This window comes from Bos indicus, chromosome 3 (assembly GCF_029378745.1).
Source record: "Bos indicus isolate NIAB-ARS_2022 breed Sahiwal x Tharparkar chromosome 3, NIAB-ARS_B.indTharparkar_mat_pri_1.0, whole genome shotgun sequence".
NCBI classification, from domain to species: Eukaryota; Metazoa; Chordata; class Mammalia; order Artiodactyla; family Bovidae; genus Bos; species Bos indicus.
In genome coordinates, this window is record NC_091762.1 from 55,203,383 (window position 1) to 55,223,120 (window position 19,738).

The 19,738-nt window shown below is 38.4% G+C and overlaps 1 protein-coding gene and 1 long non-coding RNA gene across 9 annotated transcripts in view; one reads left to right on the plus strand and one right to left on the minus strand.

Annotated features, from left to right (window-relative positions):
* LOC139179763 (uncharacterized) overlaps window positions 1–19,738 on the minus strand; it is a 48,952-nt gene that overhangs the window by 20,371 nt on the left and 8,843 nt on the right. For 3 of the 7 annotated variants that reach the window (XR_011564115.1, XR_011564121.1, XR_011564116.1), the window contains exons 1-2: window positions 16,013–16,147; window positions 5,569–5,711 (exon numbers count right to left, since the gene is read on the minus strand). This is a non-coding gene — a long non-coding RNA (uncharacterized lncRNA). Of the gene's footprint in view, window positions 1–872; window positions 5,275–5,568; window positions 5,712–6,942; window positions 7,024–16,012; window positions 16,149–19,738 lie in introns of those variants that run through there. The other 4 variants (XR_011564117.1, XR_011564114.1, XR_011564113.1 and 1 more) reach the window with 4 other exon arrangements.
* LOC109556092 (guanylate-binding protein 1) lies at window positions 1,341–16,313 on the plus strand. Of its 2 annotated transcripts, none has more exons than XM_019957136.2 (11): window positions 1,341–1,530; window positions 4,113–4,240; window positions 5,145–5,254; window positions 5,525–5,721; window positions 6,345–6,587; window positions 7,442–7,722; window positions 8,368–8,580; window positions 9,139–9,241; window positions 9,484–9,677; window positions 10,777–10,871; window positions 11,918–16,313. In XM_019957136.2, exons 1-11 carry the CDS (start codon window positions 1,341–1,343, stop codon window positions 12,126–12,128), a joined length of 1,965 nt encoding a protein of 654 aa, XP_019812695.2. In that variant the 3' UTR covers window positions 12,129–16,313. The 2 variants fall into 2 exon arrangements, with proteins under 2 accessions (XP_019812695.2, XP_070636185.1); XM_070780084.1 differs by having other exon boundaries at window positions 10,777–10,918; window positions 11,918–12,073.

Genomic DNA, 19,738 nt, shown 5'->3' on the forward strand with positions numbered 1-19,738 from the left:
CTTTGTTTCAAAGTGGACTTCTTACTTTAGAAATACCACAGGTTTCACTACATTCAATTTCTTGGTGCCAACTCGAGGATGTCTTATGTCTTAGGAGCAGAATTCAACCTCACTACTTTACTAAAAAGCTTCCTCTTTAAAGACTTTACCATGGTGCAATGCTAAAGGCACCATCATTGTTTACTTTGCCCTCTCTGGGCTCTCAAGGAGTTATGATCTTGCCTTCTAGAAATTCTTCTGCTGACTTCCTTGACTTGGCACTAGCTCCATTTATCACCTATCCTGACAGCTCTCTCTCTCCTTTTCAGCTTCCCCCCTCCCTTTTTGCCTCCCCATCCCTCTCTCCTTACTTCTACCCCTCTTCCTTCTCCACTTCTCTTCCACAACATGGGGAAAAAGAACAAAACAGAAAACTTAGAATTGTATGGCTGGAAATATAGCTAGTTCCTTTCAACAACTTTCTTCTCTAGCTCTCCTGATATGCTTCCTGATCTTTTAATCTTTATTTCATTTTCCTTTTTCCCTTACACACACACACACACACACACACATACATATATATAAACAATTTTCAGCAACATGTAGTATTTGCAGTTGTAAGGTTTACCCCCACGTTGTTGTAGGCTATTTATTCTGAAGGTAATAAATTTTAACTTTCCGATCCCTTGCTTCCACAAGCCCATACCAAGGTTTTGGAAGGGTCTTGAGCCATGTGTTTCACAAAGTTACATATTTTTTATAAAACTTGCTAAAGTAAGTTCCACTTCTAGAATAGCAGTGTGAGAAGTTCTGTGGACACTTATTCCAGTAGAAATAAGGAAAACTCATGAGAAAAACATGCATTTCAAATCATTAGAAATTGTTCAGAGATATATATATCAAGCAATGAACATTTATTCATGAAATTCTTTATTCATAGTAAGAATTAGTGAATAAACAAATAGCAAATCTCTCATACATAGTAAGTACAACAAATCTCTCTGAATCCTATTCTACTTTACACTTAATGTCTAGTATAAATTTTTAAATGAGAATCCAAAAGGAAAGATTTACATGTAAACTAAATGGAAGATTTTGTGCATGAGGGTGGCTGAATGTTGGCTGGTAAGTCATTGTCATATCAATATTTTTAATGGACTACTCTGATTGGACTTCTGTAACTTTCTAAAAGGAGGCAGATCTTTCTCTCGTCTCTCTCACTGTTGACAAACAACTTTTGGCCATGTTGGGGGATTCTATGATTCCTCCTTCTGAATGAAAAATAACCTCATGAAAGTTCTTGATCTGTTTAGACTGGAAATTCTAATTCATCCCATATCTTCCCTTGCAGACAAAGGGACATGGCCTCAGAGATCCACATGCCAGGCCCAGAGTGCCTCATTAAGAATATTAATGGGAGACTGCTGGTTAATCCAGAAGCTCTGAAGATCCTGTCTGCCATCAGGCAGCCTGTTGTGGTGGTGGCTATCGTGGGCCCCTACCGCACAGGCAAGTCCTACCTGATGAACAAGCTGGCTGGGAAGAACAAGGGTGAGTGACACCAGCAGAGCCCAGCCAAGTCCCTTCTGTCCACCCACACTCCCAGAGTGCAGCATGGTGATGTGAGGAGAGGAAAGGAGAGACCTGGGAGGGATATTGAAAGCTAACTTTCAGTCCACAGTTATGTTCTTATCATCACTATGACCTGAAAGAATCAGCTCACCACTCTTTACACTTTGCCTTAGTTTCTGTTTTAAAAGCATAAATTGTTCCTTTCCTAGAAAGACTAATGTGGTAATAAAAATAGGTAATGTATATAACAATAAACTACAAGACTCTTACAAAGATATTCATATAGTAAGAATATTCTCCACTGATCTTTAAGATTTAAAAAAATGTTTAAATTTGTATTGGCTATCCTTTTTTTTTCTTTTCTTCAACTGTTGTAAGATATATATAACATAAAACTTACCACAAAATTTATCACTGTAACTGTTTTTAAAAATTCTGTGGTATTAAGTTAATTCACACTGTTGTGTAAACATCACCAACATCCATCTCCATAAACTTCCTCCAACAGGAATTCTGTATCCCAATAAACAATAATGCCCCAACCACCTTGACAACCACTCGTCTATATTGTATATAAATTTGACTGGTCTCATACAAGAGGAATTAGACATGAGTGTCCTTTAACGATTGGCTTATTTCACTGAAGATTATGTCTTCAAGGTCCAACAATGTTGTAGCATGTATCAAATTCTCTTCCTTTTAAAGGCTGAATAATTGTATGTGATACTAATTTGTTTATACAATCATCTAGTTGATGGACATTTGGACTGTTTCCTTGTTTTGGCTATTGTGAATAATGTTACTAAGAACATGGGTACACAAACATCTGTTCATGCCCTCACTTTCACTTTCTTTATACACCAAGAAGTGGAACTGCTGGATCGTATGACAATTCAGTGCTCATTTTTTAAAGAAATGGCCAGACTGTTTTCCACAGAAAAGTGAAAGTGGAAGTCATTTAGCCATGTCCAATTCTTTGGGACCCCATGGATTGTAGCCTGCCAGGCTCCTCTGTCTATGGAATTCTCCAGGCAAGAATATTGGAGTGGGTAGCTGTTCCCTTCTCCAGCAAATCTTCCCAACCCAAGAATCAAACCCAGGTCTCCAGCATTGCAGGCAGATTCTCTACCAGCTGAGCCACAAGGGAAGTCCTATTCTGGTGCTTACATTCTGATGGAAATGTAAAACTATACCATTTTACATTCCCACGAGAAACACACAATGGTTCTAATTTCTCCATGTTCTCATCAACACTTGTTATTTTCTGGATTTTTCATAGTGGCCATCCCAAAGGGCATAAAATAGTATTTCATTGTGGGTTTTTTTAAATAAAAATTATTTAATATTGTCAAATTCATTCAGTGTTAAATTTTCCAACTTTCTTATAAATATTAGTCAACTTTCAGGATTCACTAAGATCTACACTAGTGCTTTTTTTTAAAGTACAATTGATTTACAATATTGTGTTAATTTCAGGTGTATAGCAAAGTGACTCAATTATATCTATACATGTTTCTGATTACTTTCCAATATTGGTTGTTACAAGACACTGTGGTTTTGCTTGGTACATCTCTAATGACTAGGAATGTTGAGCATGTTTTCATATGTTTATTGATCACTTGAATAATTTCTTTGGAGAAACGTATATTCAAGTCCTCTGCTCATTCTTTTATTTGGGATGATCTTTGGTTTGCTTATTTGTGTTGCATTGTAGGACTTCTTTATATATTCTGGATATCAATCCCTTATCAGATTCATAACTAGCAAATATTTTCTCCCATTCTGAGTTATGTACCTAAATCTGTAAAAAGTGTCCTTTGATACACAAAAGTTTTAATTTTGATCAAGTCCAACTTCTGTATTTTCATTTTGCTATTTATGTTTTGGGTATCATATCCAAGAAATCATTGCCAAATCCAAAATCGTGAAGTTCTTCTGTGTGTTTTAGCTCTAACATGTAGGTCTTTAAGGGCTTCCCTGGTGGCTCAGAGGTTAAAGCATCTGCCTGCAATGTGGGAGACCTGGGTTCAATCCCTGGGTTGGGAAGATCCCCTGGAGAAGGAAATGGCAACCCACTCCAGTACTCTTGCCTGGAAAATCCCATGGATGGAGAAGCCTGGTGGGCTACAGTTCATGGGGTCGCAAAGAGTCGGACACTACTGAGCGACTTCACTTTCACTTTCATTTTCTTGTAGGTCTTTGGTTAATTTTGGTTAATTTTTGTGGAAGGGATGATTTCTGTCTTTCACCATTCAATATAATGTTGGCTGTATCTTTTTTTAATACAATCATTATTATTATTATTTACTATGTTGAGATCATTTCCTTTTATTTCTAGCTTGTTGATTGCTTTTATCATGAAAAGTATTTAATCTTTTCATGTATTCAACATTCTAATTGCCCTATTTCTCTGATTGTAAGTAAGATTAATACTTGTTGTGGTTTCAGTTCTCCTAAACTTGATTTAAGAGATGTTTTAGGACTTGTTAACTGTCATCTCAACTTCCAGAACCACCTAATATTAAAACTCTACCCTCTCTTTTCCCCATGCCCCCTTGCAGGCTTCCCTCTGGGCTCCACAGTGCAGTCTCACACGAAGGGCATCTGGATGTGGTGTGTGCCTCATCCCAAGAAGCCAAACCGTACTTTAGTTCTGCTTGATACTGAGGGCCTGGGGGATGTGGAGAAGGTAAGGAATGAGGTTCCAATTTGGACTAAGCCCTCATGTCTGTGTATTTTCTACACTATTTAATTTTCCTTTAAATAAGACCTTTACTTGTCCATGTTTTTTCATTTCTGTTTACATGTCATGAAACCAAGTTTAGCAACCAGGGGTCAGGAAAATATTCATAAGGCAGAATCCTAGAAGAAGAGCATGGTGGTCTATAGACAGTGTTCTAATTAATAAAAGGCTATAACCTGAGCCATATAACCCAGATGCATAATGGTAGAACAAATAAATTCAATGTAATGAATAAAAAATTCAATGTAGTGAAAAAACAAATTCAACCTAATATTATCCTGCAAAGAACTTTAGTTAAGGATTTAGCTTCTGAAGTGCCATACTCATGGATTTAAAGTCTATCAGTACCTCAATGACCTTAGCAAGTTATTCTGATCTATAAAACAGATGTAATAGATCTACACTTGCCTCTGATATTGTTTGGAATATTTAGAAGGTAAGAAGTGGAAGGTGTTAGGTGAACAACAATTGTTTAATGAGATAAATACAATTATTATTGCCCCCATATTAAGACAATTGTCTGTAAAAATAAAGAGAAAAAATTAAATTTGAATTATATTTAAGTCCTTAGAATGTCCACCTGCAATGACTATTTGTTTTGCAACTACCTGCCAATGATCATAAGAGTCCAGTGAGAATCAGGGTAAACCAAAAACACTAATTACAAAACTATTCAAATTTCAAGTCCTATTAACAGTCATTTTTGTTGGATTTAGTTTCTTCTTACAGGTCATTTGTCTTAAAAAAAAAAAAAAAAGTCTAGTTACATGAGCATCCTTTTACTACTGCTGATCAGGAAAGTGCCATAAGAATGAAACACAATCCTGGTAAAATATGTTCTGATTTTCAGGGTGACAACCAGAATGACTCCTGGATCTTTGCCCTAGCAATACTCTTGAGCAGCACTTTTGTGTACAATAGTATGGGAACTATCAACCAGCAGGCCATGGACCAACTGCAGTATCCTTTTGGGATCCAACCTACATCAAAATCAGAGGGGAGACCAATATTTAAAAAACAGCTGACTGTGAATCCTGGTGAAACAAACAGGAGAAATATAAAAAAGAATTCAATGGCAAGGGGAAAATCCTATAACCTACTGAAGAATTGATACTTTGGATACTTGGGTTAAGAACAAAGGAGAAATAAAGGTTTAGTATGTGGAACTAATATAGGATTGGGGAGGGGTTACTGTTCATTCATGCCAGTTTTCCTTATTTGGCTACTCAGCTATGTGACGGAGCTGACAGATAGAATCAGGGCAAAATCCTCACCTGATGTGGATGGGGTTGAGGATTCAGCTGACTTTGTGAGCTTCTTTCCAGACTTCATATGGACACTGAGGGATTTCTCCCTAGACTTGGAAGCAGATGGACAGTCCATCACAGCAGACGAGTACCTGGAGAATTCACTCAAGCTGAAGAAAGGTAAAGGGGACTTAGAATTGGTAAACAGATGAAAAAACACTAAAAACTATTGTTCCTTAGTTTTCTGTCAACAGTTGTCTTCTACTTGTAGTTTCTATTTCTTCTCAAGGGGTGATTACTAAGAAGTAATGATTGTTACTAAGAAGTTACTAAGAAGTAATGCTGAACTAATAGATTTGGCTTTAGATTATTTTTCTCCCTGTTCTAAGAATAAATTTCTTTTTCTTTCACCTTTCCCTGTGGTGTGATTAGATTGATATCTCCATGCTTAGGGCTTGTGGTGCTGTAATTAGCCAAAGAGTAGGAGTAGAATGGTCATTTATTTGAAGAAAAGAAATACAAGCACAAACCATGCACAGTTCAGGGCTGGTAAAGGATAGCTACAGGCAAATATTGTCTATTCTAGCCTGCCAGTTGGTTTTGTAAATAAGATTTTATTGGAATAATGTCATACCCATTCATTTATAGTTTCTCTATGACTGCTTTTAGGCTACAATAGAAGATTTGAGTACTCAGAAAAAAGACCATCTGGCTTGCAAAGTCTAAAATATCTATTGTTTGACCCTTTACAGGAAGTGTTTGCAAGACCCTACAGTAGGTAAATTCCTTTTTTCTTCCTCCAGGTACCAGCCCAAAAGATAAAACTTTTAATCTGCCTCGACTCTGTATCCGAAAGTTCTTCCCAAAGAAGAAATGCTTCATCTTTGATCGGCCCACTCATAGGAAGAAATTGGGCCAGCTTGAGGAACTGTGTGACGATGAACTGGACTCTGAATTTGTGCAACAAGCTGTGGTCTTCTGTTCCTACATCTTTAGCAATTCCAAAACTAAAACTCTCTCAGGAGGCATCAAGGTGGATGGACCTCGTGAGTCCTCTTCCCAGTCTTCACTCTCACTGTTAAAACTAGAGGATGGTGTGATAACATCCATGTAGCTTCAACTTTGAAAAATTCACATCTACTGATATTATCGTGATAAATTCTAGATGGCACCAACACTTCTGATAGGTTTTATTAGTCAGACTTCATAATTGAGAAAAGATACATAAGGCAAAAAATAAAAGCTCTGAGAGCGGACAATTGTCCTAGTAAACTGGACCTGCCCTGTCCAACATGGTTTTTACCAGACAAGGGTGCCTATCTAAATTTAAATGTAGCTAATAAAAAAATATAGAAATTTAACCTTCTGATCACACAGCCATGTCTCAAGGGCTCACACTACCTGAGGCTAGTGGCTCCCACCCTGGACAGCACACACAGAATACTTCAGTCATCACAGAAGATTCTCCTGGACAATGTTCTGCTAGAATAAACAAAATGGAGGACTCATTTTGATTTGCTCCACAAATATTAATCAAATGTTTCCCATGGACTTACCAGGGCTGATGATACAGACATAAATGAGAGAAATATGGTTTCTGGCCTAACAATGCCTGCTGCTAAAGTGAATGCACTGAATGAATGCAGGACTTCACTATCTAGAACAGAGGTTCTCAACCTCTGATATATTTATGCCACTTGAGGATCTTGCCAAAGAGGAGGGCCTAAGTCAGTCAAACTGGGACAGAGGCTGGGAGTCTGCATTTTTAGCAGGTTTTCAGATGCTGCTGAGGCATTGATGCTGTAAGACAAATGGTTGGTAATAGACATTAGAATTCCACAGAAGAGAAAGTTTCCTCACTCTGCATAAAATAAACATCATCATTTGTTCTCAATTGTAGGTCTAGGGACCCTGGTGCAGACCTATGTCAATGCCATCAACAGTGGAGATCTGCCCTGCATGGAGAATGCAGTCCTGGCCTTGGCTGAGATTGAGAACTCAGCCGCAGTACAAAAGGCCATTGTCCACTATGACCAGCAGATGGGCCAGAAGCTGCAGCTGCCCACAGAAACCCTCCAGGAGTTGCTGGACCTGCACAGGGCCACTGAGAAAGAGACCATTGAAGTCTTCATGAGGAGTTCCTTCAAAGATATAGACCAATTATTTCAAAAAAAATTAGCGGTAATTTTTTTCTCAAGTTTATACAGCTTAGGTTCTTAGAAAGTAAAATAATAGAGGAAAATGAGATGGGTGCTTACTTTGAGAAAAGTAATACTCACTAGATATTTAAGTGGTGAAAACCAATCTATGTTACATAAGAAGAACCAGTTTTATTATGATATATCTTATTATGCACTGAAACTTTTTTCTTTCATGAATAAACAAATATTCTTCCCTATAGTTTCATTACATGCATATATAAGTAGCAGAGCTTCTAATCAAATTATATGCTCATTGTTATCAGACTCACTGGATATTTTGGCAATAAAGAAAATGTTTTAGTTATCACAAGCAGACTTACATTGAGCCACATTAATTTCATATGCAGTCACTGATCCAACGTGAAAAGCCAGAGTTTATCTCCAAAGGTGTACCATATAGCTAGTAATCACTGCTCTGAAGGTTACCCCATGGTGAAAGGGCTTTAGTAGAAAGTCAGACTCTGGAGGAAGGATATGGTCCTGTTGAGTGCCTATAAATCTGTCTAGGGGTCAGAGACCTTTTTTACTTTTATTTTTTTGAGAAGCTTTTCCAGAAATTTCAACATCAAGCTAATATCTTTTCACTCCTCTGTTTATTAACACTTCCCATTGTTTTGCATTAAAGGCCCAGCTAGACAAAAAGCGAGATGACTTTTGTGATCAGAATCGTAAAGCATCATCAGATCGTTGCTCTGCTTTACTGAAGGATATTTTCAGTCCTCTAGAAGAAGATGTGAAACAGGGGATTTATTCGAAATCAGGGGGCTATCGCCTCTTCATTGAGAAGATGCAAGAGCTGAAGAAGAAGTATCTTCAGGAGCCCAGGAAGGGCATACAGGTAAGCAAGGTTGATACACTCTCATTCAATAAACACTGCAAGGAGCCTGTTACACCAGGTATAACCTATGTGCTCATCCAAGAGTCTGCACTCAATTAACAACTGAGTTATAAACTGGATTACCAGATGTATCCAAAATTTCAAATAACATCATCATTTATCTCTCTGACTGTGGCTCCCCTCAACCCCACACTTCCCTCCCTCCCATTCTCCGTCTACCCCCTTTATTCAGATCCACTTTCTCCCTGATGCCTTCATTCTCCAACAGGCTCATGCCATATGGGACCACAGCACCAACAGCTCCAAAATCAGAGCTCTCAGTCAAAAGAACAGAGGATTACTATTTACATATATATCAGCCTCTTATAAAGGATTCTGCTTGGGAAGGCACCTTGCTTGGCCAGTCTGGAGCACGTGCTCAGCCCAGTGAAAGGGAATCTGATCACCAGGCACACCAGGGCCAAGAGGAGCAGTTCCTAGAGGGAAAGGTGGTGGGCAAACAGGAATAAGTGCTTACAGCCATTTCCTACTACTAACCCCATTTTTTCCGGGTCCCAGGCTGAGGAGATTCTTCAGGAATACTTGAAGTCCAAGGAGTCTGTGACTGATGCAATTCTACAAACAGACCAGACACTTTCAGAGAAGGAAAAGCTGATTGAAGGTGAGGAGCTAGTCAAGGGACTAGAGAGCCCTGAAAGCTCTTAAAAGTTCTAACTAAGTCCGCTGGGTGAACCTAGGAGCCTCAAACTGTAGCAACAGGATAAAAGATGCCTCTTACTTGCTAAAGTCATTTCTGAGTAGGGCATATGAAGTCAGTAGCAACAGTGATAGGTAACTTTAGATGGAAGTAAGAAGCAACTTGGTCTCCACATACATTTTTCTTTTTCCTCTTCCTCCTGACAGTGGAACGCGTGAGAGCTGAATCTGCACAGGCTGCAGCAAAAATGCAGGAGGAAATGCAAATAAAGAACCAGCAGATGATGGAACAGAAAGAAAAGAGCTATCAGGAACATGTGAAACAGCTGACTGAGAAGATGGAGAGGGATAGGGCCCAGTTACTGGAAGAGCAAGTGAGAACTCTTGCTCTCAAACTGCAGGTATTTAACTGCAACACCGTGTGGTTCCTGTTATTCTGTTTTCCCTCCACACTCCCTGATCACAAACGTGGCCCAGCAGTGAACTTGAAGCCCAGAAGAAAGACCTTGCTTGCTCACTTGTACTTTTCAATCTTTTTTTGCCTGCCTGAACTGGCCCCTATAATATCTTGTTGTTAAAAGATTTTATTGCAGCTATGTCATACCCAGTCCTTTTTCACTATATCTGTCAATCAGTAATAGCTATTATCTGCCAGGCATTATTTTTTAAAAATGGTCTTATCCGTATCTCTTACTTAGTACTATACGAAGCAAGAACTGTTATGTCTCTATTACTTTGGAAATTAAACAGAGGTTCAGATAAGACTAAATAATTTTATTATGTCACAACGCTTGGAAAGATACCTGAACTGTCTTCACTACTTAGAGGAATCTATAATTTCTTTTCCTGTCACACCTGGGATGAATTTTAGCTCTAAGGGAACCTTCATAAGTAGAAGGATTCCTTAACTTTTACACCACTGTATCCATCTGTTACTCCTACTTTTTTTCTGTTCCCTGCTTCTAGTATGTGTTAAGTTGGGAATTATGTGGAGAAATTCACTATGGTCAAGTCTGGTACCCTGATACTCCCTCACCTATATTTTGCTCCCACCGCCACCAAATTGTGGAAGCTTAGATCAAATTTCCTGATCTAAGATTCAGACTGCATCAGATTTTTAAAATTCTTCTTTTATTTCTATATTATATGTGTATGTGTGTGTATTTAAAAATCAAAATGCATAGATTTGAAGTCAAACATTTCATTAAGATTGCCCACAAAGCTTGTATACAATTAATGGGAGAAAAAATTAGAAGGATAATTGAGATTCATCACCATATCAGGAGATATGAGTCAAAATATTTCTTAACTCAAGAAGACTCAGGAAAAGTAATCACAGAGCTAGAAGGCTCAAGAGAAAGAATAATGAAAATTAATGATGGAGAAAATTTCAAGAAGACATTAAATTTTTTTTTAATCTATGAAATGTGGAAACTAGACAGATGTTAAAGATTTTCTTAATGATACATGTTATTCAGTCTCCATTTGTATTTTTTTTAGGAACAGTCCCGACTATTAAAGGAAGGATTCCAAGAGGAGCAGAGACGACTTCAAAATGAAATACAGAATCTCCAGAAGATGATGAAGGAGCCAAGGCACCCATGTGTCCTATGCTAAAGAATTAAAGAATAGAGCTTTCCTGGTAACTCTTATCAAAGGCATTACTCAAGAAGTTTAAAACTAAGAAAAGTGTCACCATATTTGATAATATTTAGGTTTTGCATTTTTATTACACTAAAATTTGCAAAGACATGCCACTCTATAATTGAAATCACATGCATCTTCCTCACAATATTGTCAACTGTGTAACAAGATGCATTTTACCTCTGTGCCAGCACAGGAGACATCATAAACTAATACCATCAGGAGCTTCTTCTTCCAGATGACCACTAGTTAGACAAGTGGATATTGAGCAAAGTCTTAGGTCAAAGTCTTGGGACATAGTTGGTCATGACTTTGACCAAATACACAAGAGGTTCCAATATCAGGGACAACCATTCTAGCTTCTTAGAGAAGATAGTATATGGTGTCCCCTTGTTTCCAGACTGCACAGTCTTTCAGCAGTGATGTGATTCCTGGGCCTGGGAGTGGGCAATGCTTAGTGGTGAATTTCAAGCTAAAGTAAATACCTTACATAGTGATCTAGAATCTCTACAAAGTTTTCACAGGAAGACAGAAGAAGCCTTTAGTATGATTATAACTTGGATCATAAATAAATGGGCTAGAGAAGGAAACTTTTCCTTCTTGCTCAATTCACTCAGATTAGAATTTAATGGGACTCTTTAGAATTTTAGGTGACGCTAAACATAGTAACAGGATGACAACTATACATTGTGTGTGTTTGTAGCAATTTATAACTTGCAAAGATGAACTTAAAATGATGACAATGTGTTAGAAAACTGAGCTAAATTAATTATTAGATTGTTTATAACCTTAAACTTTAGGCTATCTTTTCCCAATTCTTAAGAGTCATACTTGAAATCCTGCTTATTTTTCCCCAAGACAATATGGGTTGTTTTTTACTTCTTTTGATCAGTAAAATACTGCTCTTGGTATTACTTAGGACTTTATCACAGTTGTCTTTTTTTTTTTCTTCTAACATAAATTTATTTATTTTAACTGGAGGCTAATTACTTTACAGTATTGTATTGGTTTTGCCATACATCAACATGAATCCACCACGGGTGTACACGTGTTCCCCATCCTGCACCGACCTCCTAAGTATGTGGTTGAAGTTTCTTAAAGCGATGAAGAATTATTTTCAATCTGGAAATAAATTATACTTCACTGAACTTTACATTCCTGATTTTTTAAATTATTTCACCAAGAAAATAATGTTTTACTTTATATAGCCATATATTGGCTAACTTTATTGTAAAAGATGGGATAGTAACTATTCATGACTTTGTGAGCCATATGGTCTCTGACTCAGCTGCTCAACTCTGCCATAAAGCAGCCATCGACCATACATAAATGGATGGCATGGCTATGTTTCAAGAAAATACTGTTTTCAAAAACAGCTGGTACCCATAAGCCATAGTTTGCAGACCCTTGCTTTATGTAATAGAAATACTAGTCAAAATTCTATGAACCTGCCTTATGTTTCTTGCATTTGTAAGGAACATATGAATTAGATCATATATGTGAGCATTGTGAAAAGATTATGCAGTGTTTCAAAATATTACATGATAAGAGAAAAGCAGGGACGCAGCTAATGCCACTGAATCTACATAATAAACCTGCTTGTTTTGGGACTTTTACTCTACTGAATCCCCTTTGTTCCCATCAGGATTGAGAATGCCTCCTTCCATAATTGGGCAAGTTCTGATAAGCAGTACTTCCTTACTCAAATTGCAACTTTATAGGAAACCACATGAGACTCAAAGCATATTAGAAGCAGTATTTATGTAGATAATTCTTTGTACTTTCCAAGCTGAGCTGCAACAATGGAGTAAGTCAAATACATTTTTATTAGTTGAAGAGACTTCATGATAGAAAAGAATAACTGTTCCTTCAAGATCAAATAGTGGTTTCTTTACTAATCATTTAAAAATCAGAAAACTAAAGCTAAACTAAATTAGGTAACTTCTTCTCTAGAATGGTAGCAAGAGTTTCTTTAACAGATTCCAAATCATCTAACCTCTGGTTTAACACTTTTTCTATAATATCTCCAGGAACAAAATCCAGCTGTCTTCCCAAGGAGGCATGTTACTTTCACCAGTGGTCCTTAATCTAGCTAGGCATTAAAATAAATGTATTAAATATAAGGATTCTCAGGCCCCTACCCTTCCCCTGACTTTGTGATATAGTAGATCTGATATGGGTCATTGAGAAGTATAATGACAAAGCCACAATTCAAGGTGATACACTTTCAGTCTGCCAAAGATACCATATGTTAGAGCCCATATTTGCTGACCCTTATGGGGTTTCTGTGTCAAAATTCTTTTTAGCCTAGAGAAGTATATTTTCTCTAAGTGACACATTATTACTTTTCCTTCTATGAGTTTATATAGGAAATATAAGTTCCACTGATCTAGAGGAAGGGAACACACCATAAAGGGATCCTGGCAAAATATTAACAGCAGAAATCCCTGCCCTACTTTGTCCAGAGTCAATAATCTATTAGGCCAATGAAAATGTATTTACTAAAACACACAAATATAAAGATTTAAGAAATATTTTGAATATTTGATACATAAAGAGATAGATTAAAAAAACATTACCACAATAAATGCATAATTTCAACAACTTAGTTCAGTTCAGTTCAGTTCATTTCGGTCACTGTCATGTCCGACTCTGCAACACCATGGACCGCAGCATACCTGGCTTACCTGTCCATCACCAACTCCCAGAGCCTACTCAAACTCATGTCCATCGTGTTGGTGATGCCATCCAACCATCTCATCCTCTGTTGTCCCCTTCTCCTCCCGCCTTCAATCTTTCCAAGCATCAGGGTCTTTTCCAGTGAGTCAGTTCTTTGCATCAGGTGGCCAACGTATTGGAGTTTCAGCTTCAACATCAGTCCTTCCAATGAATATTCAGGACTGATTTCTTTAGGATTGACAGGTTGATCTCCTTGCAGCCTAAGGGACTCTCAAGAGTCTTCTCCAACACCACAGTTCAAAAGCATCAATTCTTCGGTGCTCAGCTTTCTTTAGAGTCCAACTCTCACATCCATACATGACCACTGGAAAAACCATAGCCTTGACTAGATGGACCTTTGTTGGTAAAGTAATGTCTCTGCTTTTTAATATGCTGTCTACATTGGTCATAGCTTCTCTTCCAAGGAGGAACAACTTAGTGAAACAGACAAATTTCTCAAAAAGCGCCAACTACCAAAACCCACCTAAATTGAAGTAGTTGACCTGAATAATCCTATAGCTTCTAAAGAAGTTTATTTTTATAGTAAAAATTTAAAAACTCTGATGTGATATCAGTAACATAGTGAAATAGGAGAACCTAACCCTTGCTGGGAACATTTTAAAAATGCTATTAGGGCCAAAATACCTTTCTGAGACCTCCAATCAAGAATAATATGCTCCAGAATCAAGTTAAGAATTTGCAACAGCTCAGATGAGCGTAGGAAACTCCCAGGTTGTGCTAATGGTAAAGAATCCACCTGCCAATGCAGGAGTGATAAGGGTTTGATCCTTGGGTTGGGAAGATCCCCTGGGGAAGGGCATGGCAACCCACTCCAGTTGATAAGAGATAAGGGTTTGATCCCTGGGTTGGGAAAATCTCCTGGGGAAGGGCATGGCAACCCACTCCAGTTGATTGGCTGGGTGGATTTTTCTAGGTTCTGAGCTGTTCTGGCTTAGTGGGGAGGCTGATGTTATTAAAGGAAAAATGCTCCTCTTACCTATTTCAGAGAGACTTCTCAGTTTGTGCTCATCTGCATGCTAAGGCAGTTCAATCGTGTCTGACTCTGCAATCCCATGGACAGAGGAAACTGGTGGTCTACGGTCCATGGGGTTGCAAAGAGTTGGACACAACTGAAGCGACTTAGCACGCAGATGAGCACCAACAATAACCTAGAGAAAAGAAGCAGGAGGTTATGGTGGGCTGCACAGCTCTGTGGAATTAGGAGGTGTACAACCCTGCAGTTTCTCCCCCAGGAAAGAGGGAGAGGACAGAAGTGGGTGGTGTCTAACACAACAGTCCATCAGAGCTCTGCTCCAGGGAAAAGGGAAGCCAGCTTATAGGCACTGGCTGGAAAACAATGCTCTGTGAAATAGGAGTGTATATAAAGTTGAAACCGATAGCTTTCAGTGAACTGTGTCGGATTCATGATCTCTGAAAAAGAGGTTCAATTCAGTTCAGTTCAGATCAATCGCTCAGTCGAGTCCAACTGTTTACAACCCCATGGACTGCAGCACACCAGGCTTCCCTGTTCATCACCAACTCCTGAGGCTTGCTCAAACTCATGTCCACTGAGTAGGTGATGCCATCCAAACATCTCATCCTCTCTCGTCTCCTTCCCTCCTGCCTTCAATCTTTCCCAGCATCAGGGTCTTTTCCAATGAGTTAGCTCTTCACATCAGGTGGCCAAAGTATTGGAGTTTCAGCTTCAACATCAGTCCTTCCAAGGAATATTCAACTGATTTCCTTTAGGATGGACTGGTTGGATCTCCTTGCTGTCCAAGGGACTCTTAAGAGTCTTATGGTGTCTCAAGCTTACGGTGTGTGGTGTTGGATTCATGATCTCAGAAGAAGAGATGGGAAGGAGTTTATGAGAGGTGTTGGAAATGTCAACTGTCTTGATTGTAGTGATGGTATCATCAGTATTTGCATATGCACAAACTCATCAAGATTTACACATTAAATGTATGCAGCTCTCTATAGGCCCATTATACCTCAATAAACTTTTGAACTTTATACCTCAATAAACATTTGAAAACTTCTGGGAAACAATTCTATAGGTCCAGATGGTCCCTTAAGAATAGTGAATTTTATCAAGAATTTAAAGAAAAAAATAACACCAATTTAAAATGGAAGAGGAAAGATTTCCCAATTTATTTTACAAAAAGCATTATTCTGGTACCATGATCAGACAAAAACAGCTCAAAAAAAAAAAAAAACAACTACTGACCATTAACCTCATTAAAATATATGTAAAAATCCTCAACAAAATATTAACAAGTCAAATCCAGCAATATATAAACATAAGGAAATTCAATCAAGTGGGGTTTATAATGTGAATGCAAGAGTGGTTCAAAAATAAATTAATGTAACTCACCATATAACAGTATGAAGAAAGAAAACCACTTAATTATATAAATAGATGCAGAAAAACCTTGACAAAACACCTTTCATGATAAAACTCCCAGCAACCTTGGAGTAAAAATCAACTTCTTCAAGCTGATCGGCGGCATCTACAAAAAACATATTGCTAACATCAGTTTAATGATGAAAAAACTGAGTACTTGGCCCCTACTAAAGGATAAAGCAAGGGTGTCAGTGTCTGTCTCACCACTCTGGTTCAATGTTACACTGAAAGTCTTAGCATAATATGGCAAGAAAAGGCATTTAGATCAGAAGAATAAAATCAAATGTCCTTATTCTCACCAAGATCATCCATATAGAGAGTCTCAGGAAACTGACCTTTTAGAACTAATAAGTGAGTTTAACAAGGTTGTAACATACAAGATCAACACACAAAAATCTATCTTCAACTGTATTTCTATATACAAGCTATGAACACAGGAGACCAAAACTGAAAAATTAATGCCATTTATAATAGTTACCAAAAAATGAAATACTTAAGGTATAAATCTAACAAAACCTGTACATGTTCTCTAAGTTGAAAACCAATTAAATACCAAGAGATTACAGGATAGATTCCATCTCCCTAGGAGTTTTTACAATAACCCTTCCACTCACTGCAAAGTAGAAGGTTTAAGACCCTTTTCTAGAGTCAGCCCTGACAAAAGCATGTGCCTAACACTGACTAAGTTCCAAGGAGAACTAAAAATATGTCCATTGTTGTGTTGGGATTTTATCCAAATTAAAAGAGGAAAAAATTTGGGTTAGAACTCAAAATGCCAAATCATTTGCCTGCCGTATACAAACACACATATCTCACTCTTCCCATCCCACTGGGAGATCCTTGACAGAGAGCCAGTCACAGAACACAAGATAGGCAAACTCGCCCAGTTTTTATTATGGAGATTTTTTCCAACCTAACTCCAAAACAATCCCTCTAGAAAGTTAGATTTATGGCCTAACTTTATTTTCTTGGGCTCCAAAATCACTGCACATGGTGACTGCAGCTATGAAATTAAAAGATGCTTGCTCCTTGGAAGAAAAGCTATGACAAACCTAGACAACATATTAAAAAGCAGAGACATCACATTGCCGAGAAAGGTCTGTACAGTCAAAGCTATGGTTTTTCCAGTAGTCATGTATGGATGTGAGAGGTGGACTCTAAAGCCAAGCAACGAAGAACTGATGCTTTTGAAATGTGATGCTGGAGAAGACTCTTGAGAGTCCCTTGGACTTCAAGGACGTCAAACCAGTCAATCCTAAAGGAAATCAATCTCGACTATTCATTGGAAGAACTGATGCTGAGGCTGAAACTCCAATACTTTGTCCACCTGATGTGAAGAACTAACTCACTGGAAAAGATCCTGATACTGGGAAAGATTGAAGGCAGGAGGAGAAGGGGATTACAGAGTACAAGATGGTTCAATGGCATCACCTACTCAATGGACATGAGTTTGAGCAAGTTCCAGGAGATGGTGAGGGACAGGGAAGACTAGCATGCTGCAGTCCATATGGTCACAAAGAGTCAGAAACAATTGAGTGACTGAACAACAAGAAGAAAAGTTAGATGAGACTATGTGGAAAACAGGAATTGCTCAGACTAAAGGGATTCATCCATTCAAAATATTTGTTAAGGACCTACCAGGTACACTGCCAAGGACTGCAAAACACAGTTGAAGTTTCTCTCTTAAGGAGCTAACAGTCTAATGGTGAACACAGGTATTAAACAAATAAATACGGGAAATTAAATACCCAGGAAATTGAGGGGAGGGCATTTCTATGATTTGGAATGAGTTGATCTAACCACCTACACCAAGATATCTCAGATGATGCCATACTATGTCTTAACTAGGTTTCCCCTTATCAATCAACTAGTAGGAAAAAATTAAAATTGGGAGGGAGAAATAGAAAGAGAAACAAACTTTGGAAACAAAGGGTCTATCACAGGGCCCCAAAACATAACACAGTGTGTCATGCACTCAGCTTCTCTATCTTTTTGAGGCAATTGGTGAAAGAAATGAAAAAGGCAACGAGCCCCATCTAGTGGCCAGTATTTTAAATTTTCTTCTTCATATTTTATCACTCCTGAAACCTCTTAATTTTGTACATATTTATTGCCTAACTCCCTCAGTAAAATATAAGCTCCAGGTGGGCAGAAACTTTCTCTATTTTGTTTATTATGGAATCATCAGGATCTAGAAGGCTGTCAAATACATAGTAAACCCTCCCATACAATAAGAATTTTTAAACACATGAACGAATATTTTATACACAGCATTTATCATCCCAACTGCATTTCTGATGTTTTTCCCTGAAAGTTTACCATTTGATTATTTAGCATCATATGGAATGTTTCCAGACTTTGATAGCCATTTGTATCCTTGTACGATTTAGGAGTGAATCTTCTCCTTCTTTCTCTCCACAAAGGATTTCTTCATTATCCCTTCTTTAGAGACCTAGAGAACTAGGTGTCAGTTTATGTCTGCCATCGCTCTGGGGAACTACCTGGCATAAAGCATGAAGTACTGACTTTGGACCAGCAGCATTGCCAAAAGGACACTGCACACCAGGATAAATTGAGGGGAAAAGGACAGGAGCTGAGAACCTGCCAAGAGCCCTTAAGAGCCTCTGAAGGCTGAAAAGCTCCAGTGTGATCCAGGAATTCCAGAGGCAAAGTCAGACTGAGAAAGGAAGAAAAACACCATGCTGAGAAAAGCAATTTCTACCAGGGTCTAACACAGTGATACTTGTGTAGCAGCATTTTCTAATACCGTTAGCCAGAAGCCACACACCTAACCCATGTCTTGAAGGGCATAATGTCTCTACCAGCACAATTTTTATTGTTATACCTTACACATGGTCCCCATGTTTTGAATGAATTTTTTAAAAAATATTTATTTCTGCCTGTGCTGGGTCTTAATTGCTGTGCACAGGCTTTCTCTAGCTGTGGTGTGCAGTCTTCTTGTTGCAGTGGCTTCTGTTGTTGCAGAGCACAGGCTCCAGGAGCACGGGCTTCAGTAGTTTTGGCATTTAGGCTCAGCAGTTGCGTTACACAGGCTTAGATGCCCTGTGGCATGTGCAATCTTCCCCAACCAGGGATCAAACCTGTGTCCTCTGCATTGGCAGGCAGATTCTTAACCACTGGACCACCACGGAAACCCTGAATGAATTTTTATTACCCAACTGATTTGTAAAGTCACAATTCATTTTTGCTTTTTAAAAATTGTCCACAAATGTGAAGACTTTCTCATCCTCAGTAACCATGTTAATAATTGAATTGCTATTCAGTTCAGTTCAGTTGCTCAGTCGTGTGCGACTCTTTGCGACCCCATGAACCGCAGCACACCAGGCCTCCCTGTCCATCACCAACTCCCGGAGTTTACTCAAACTCATGTCCATCGAGTCGGTGATGCCATCCAGCCATCTCATCCTCTGTCGTCCCCTTCTCCTCCTACCCCCAATCCCTCCCAACATCAGGGTCTTTTCCAGTGAGTCAACTCTTCACATGAGGTGGGCAGAGTATTGGAGTTTCAGCTTTAGCATCAGTCCAAATTGCTATAAATGCTGCCAAATGTGTATTTGAGAAGGTACACAGGTAGAAAAACAAATATAAAAAATAGATACATAGTTTTGCTGGCCAATCTTTCTACTATAATTTTTGAAATGTTTAAGCTAATGTTTGTACAGCTATCATAATTTG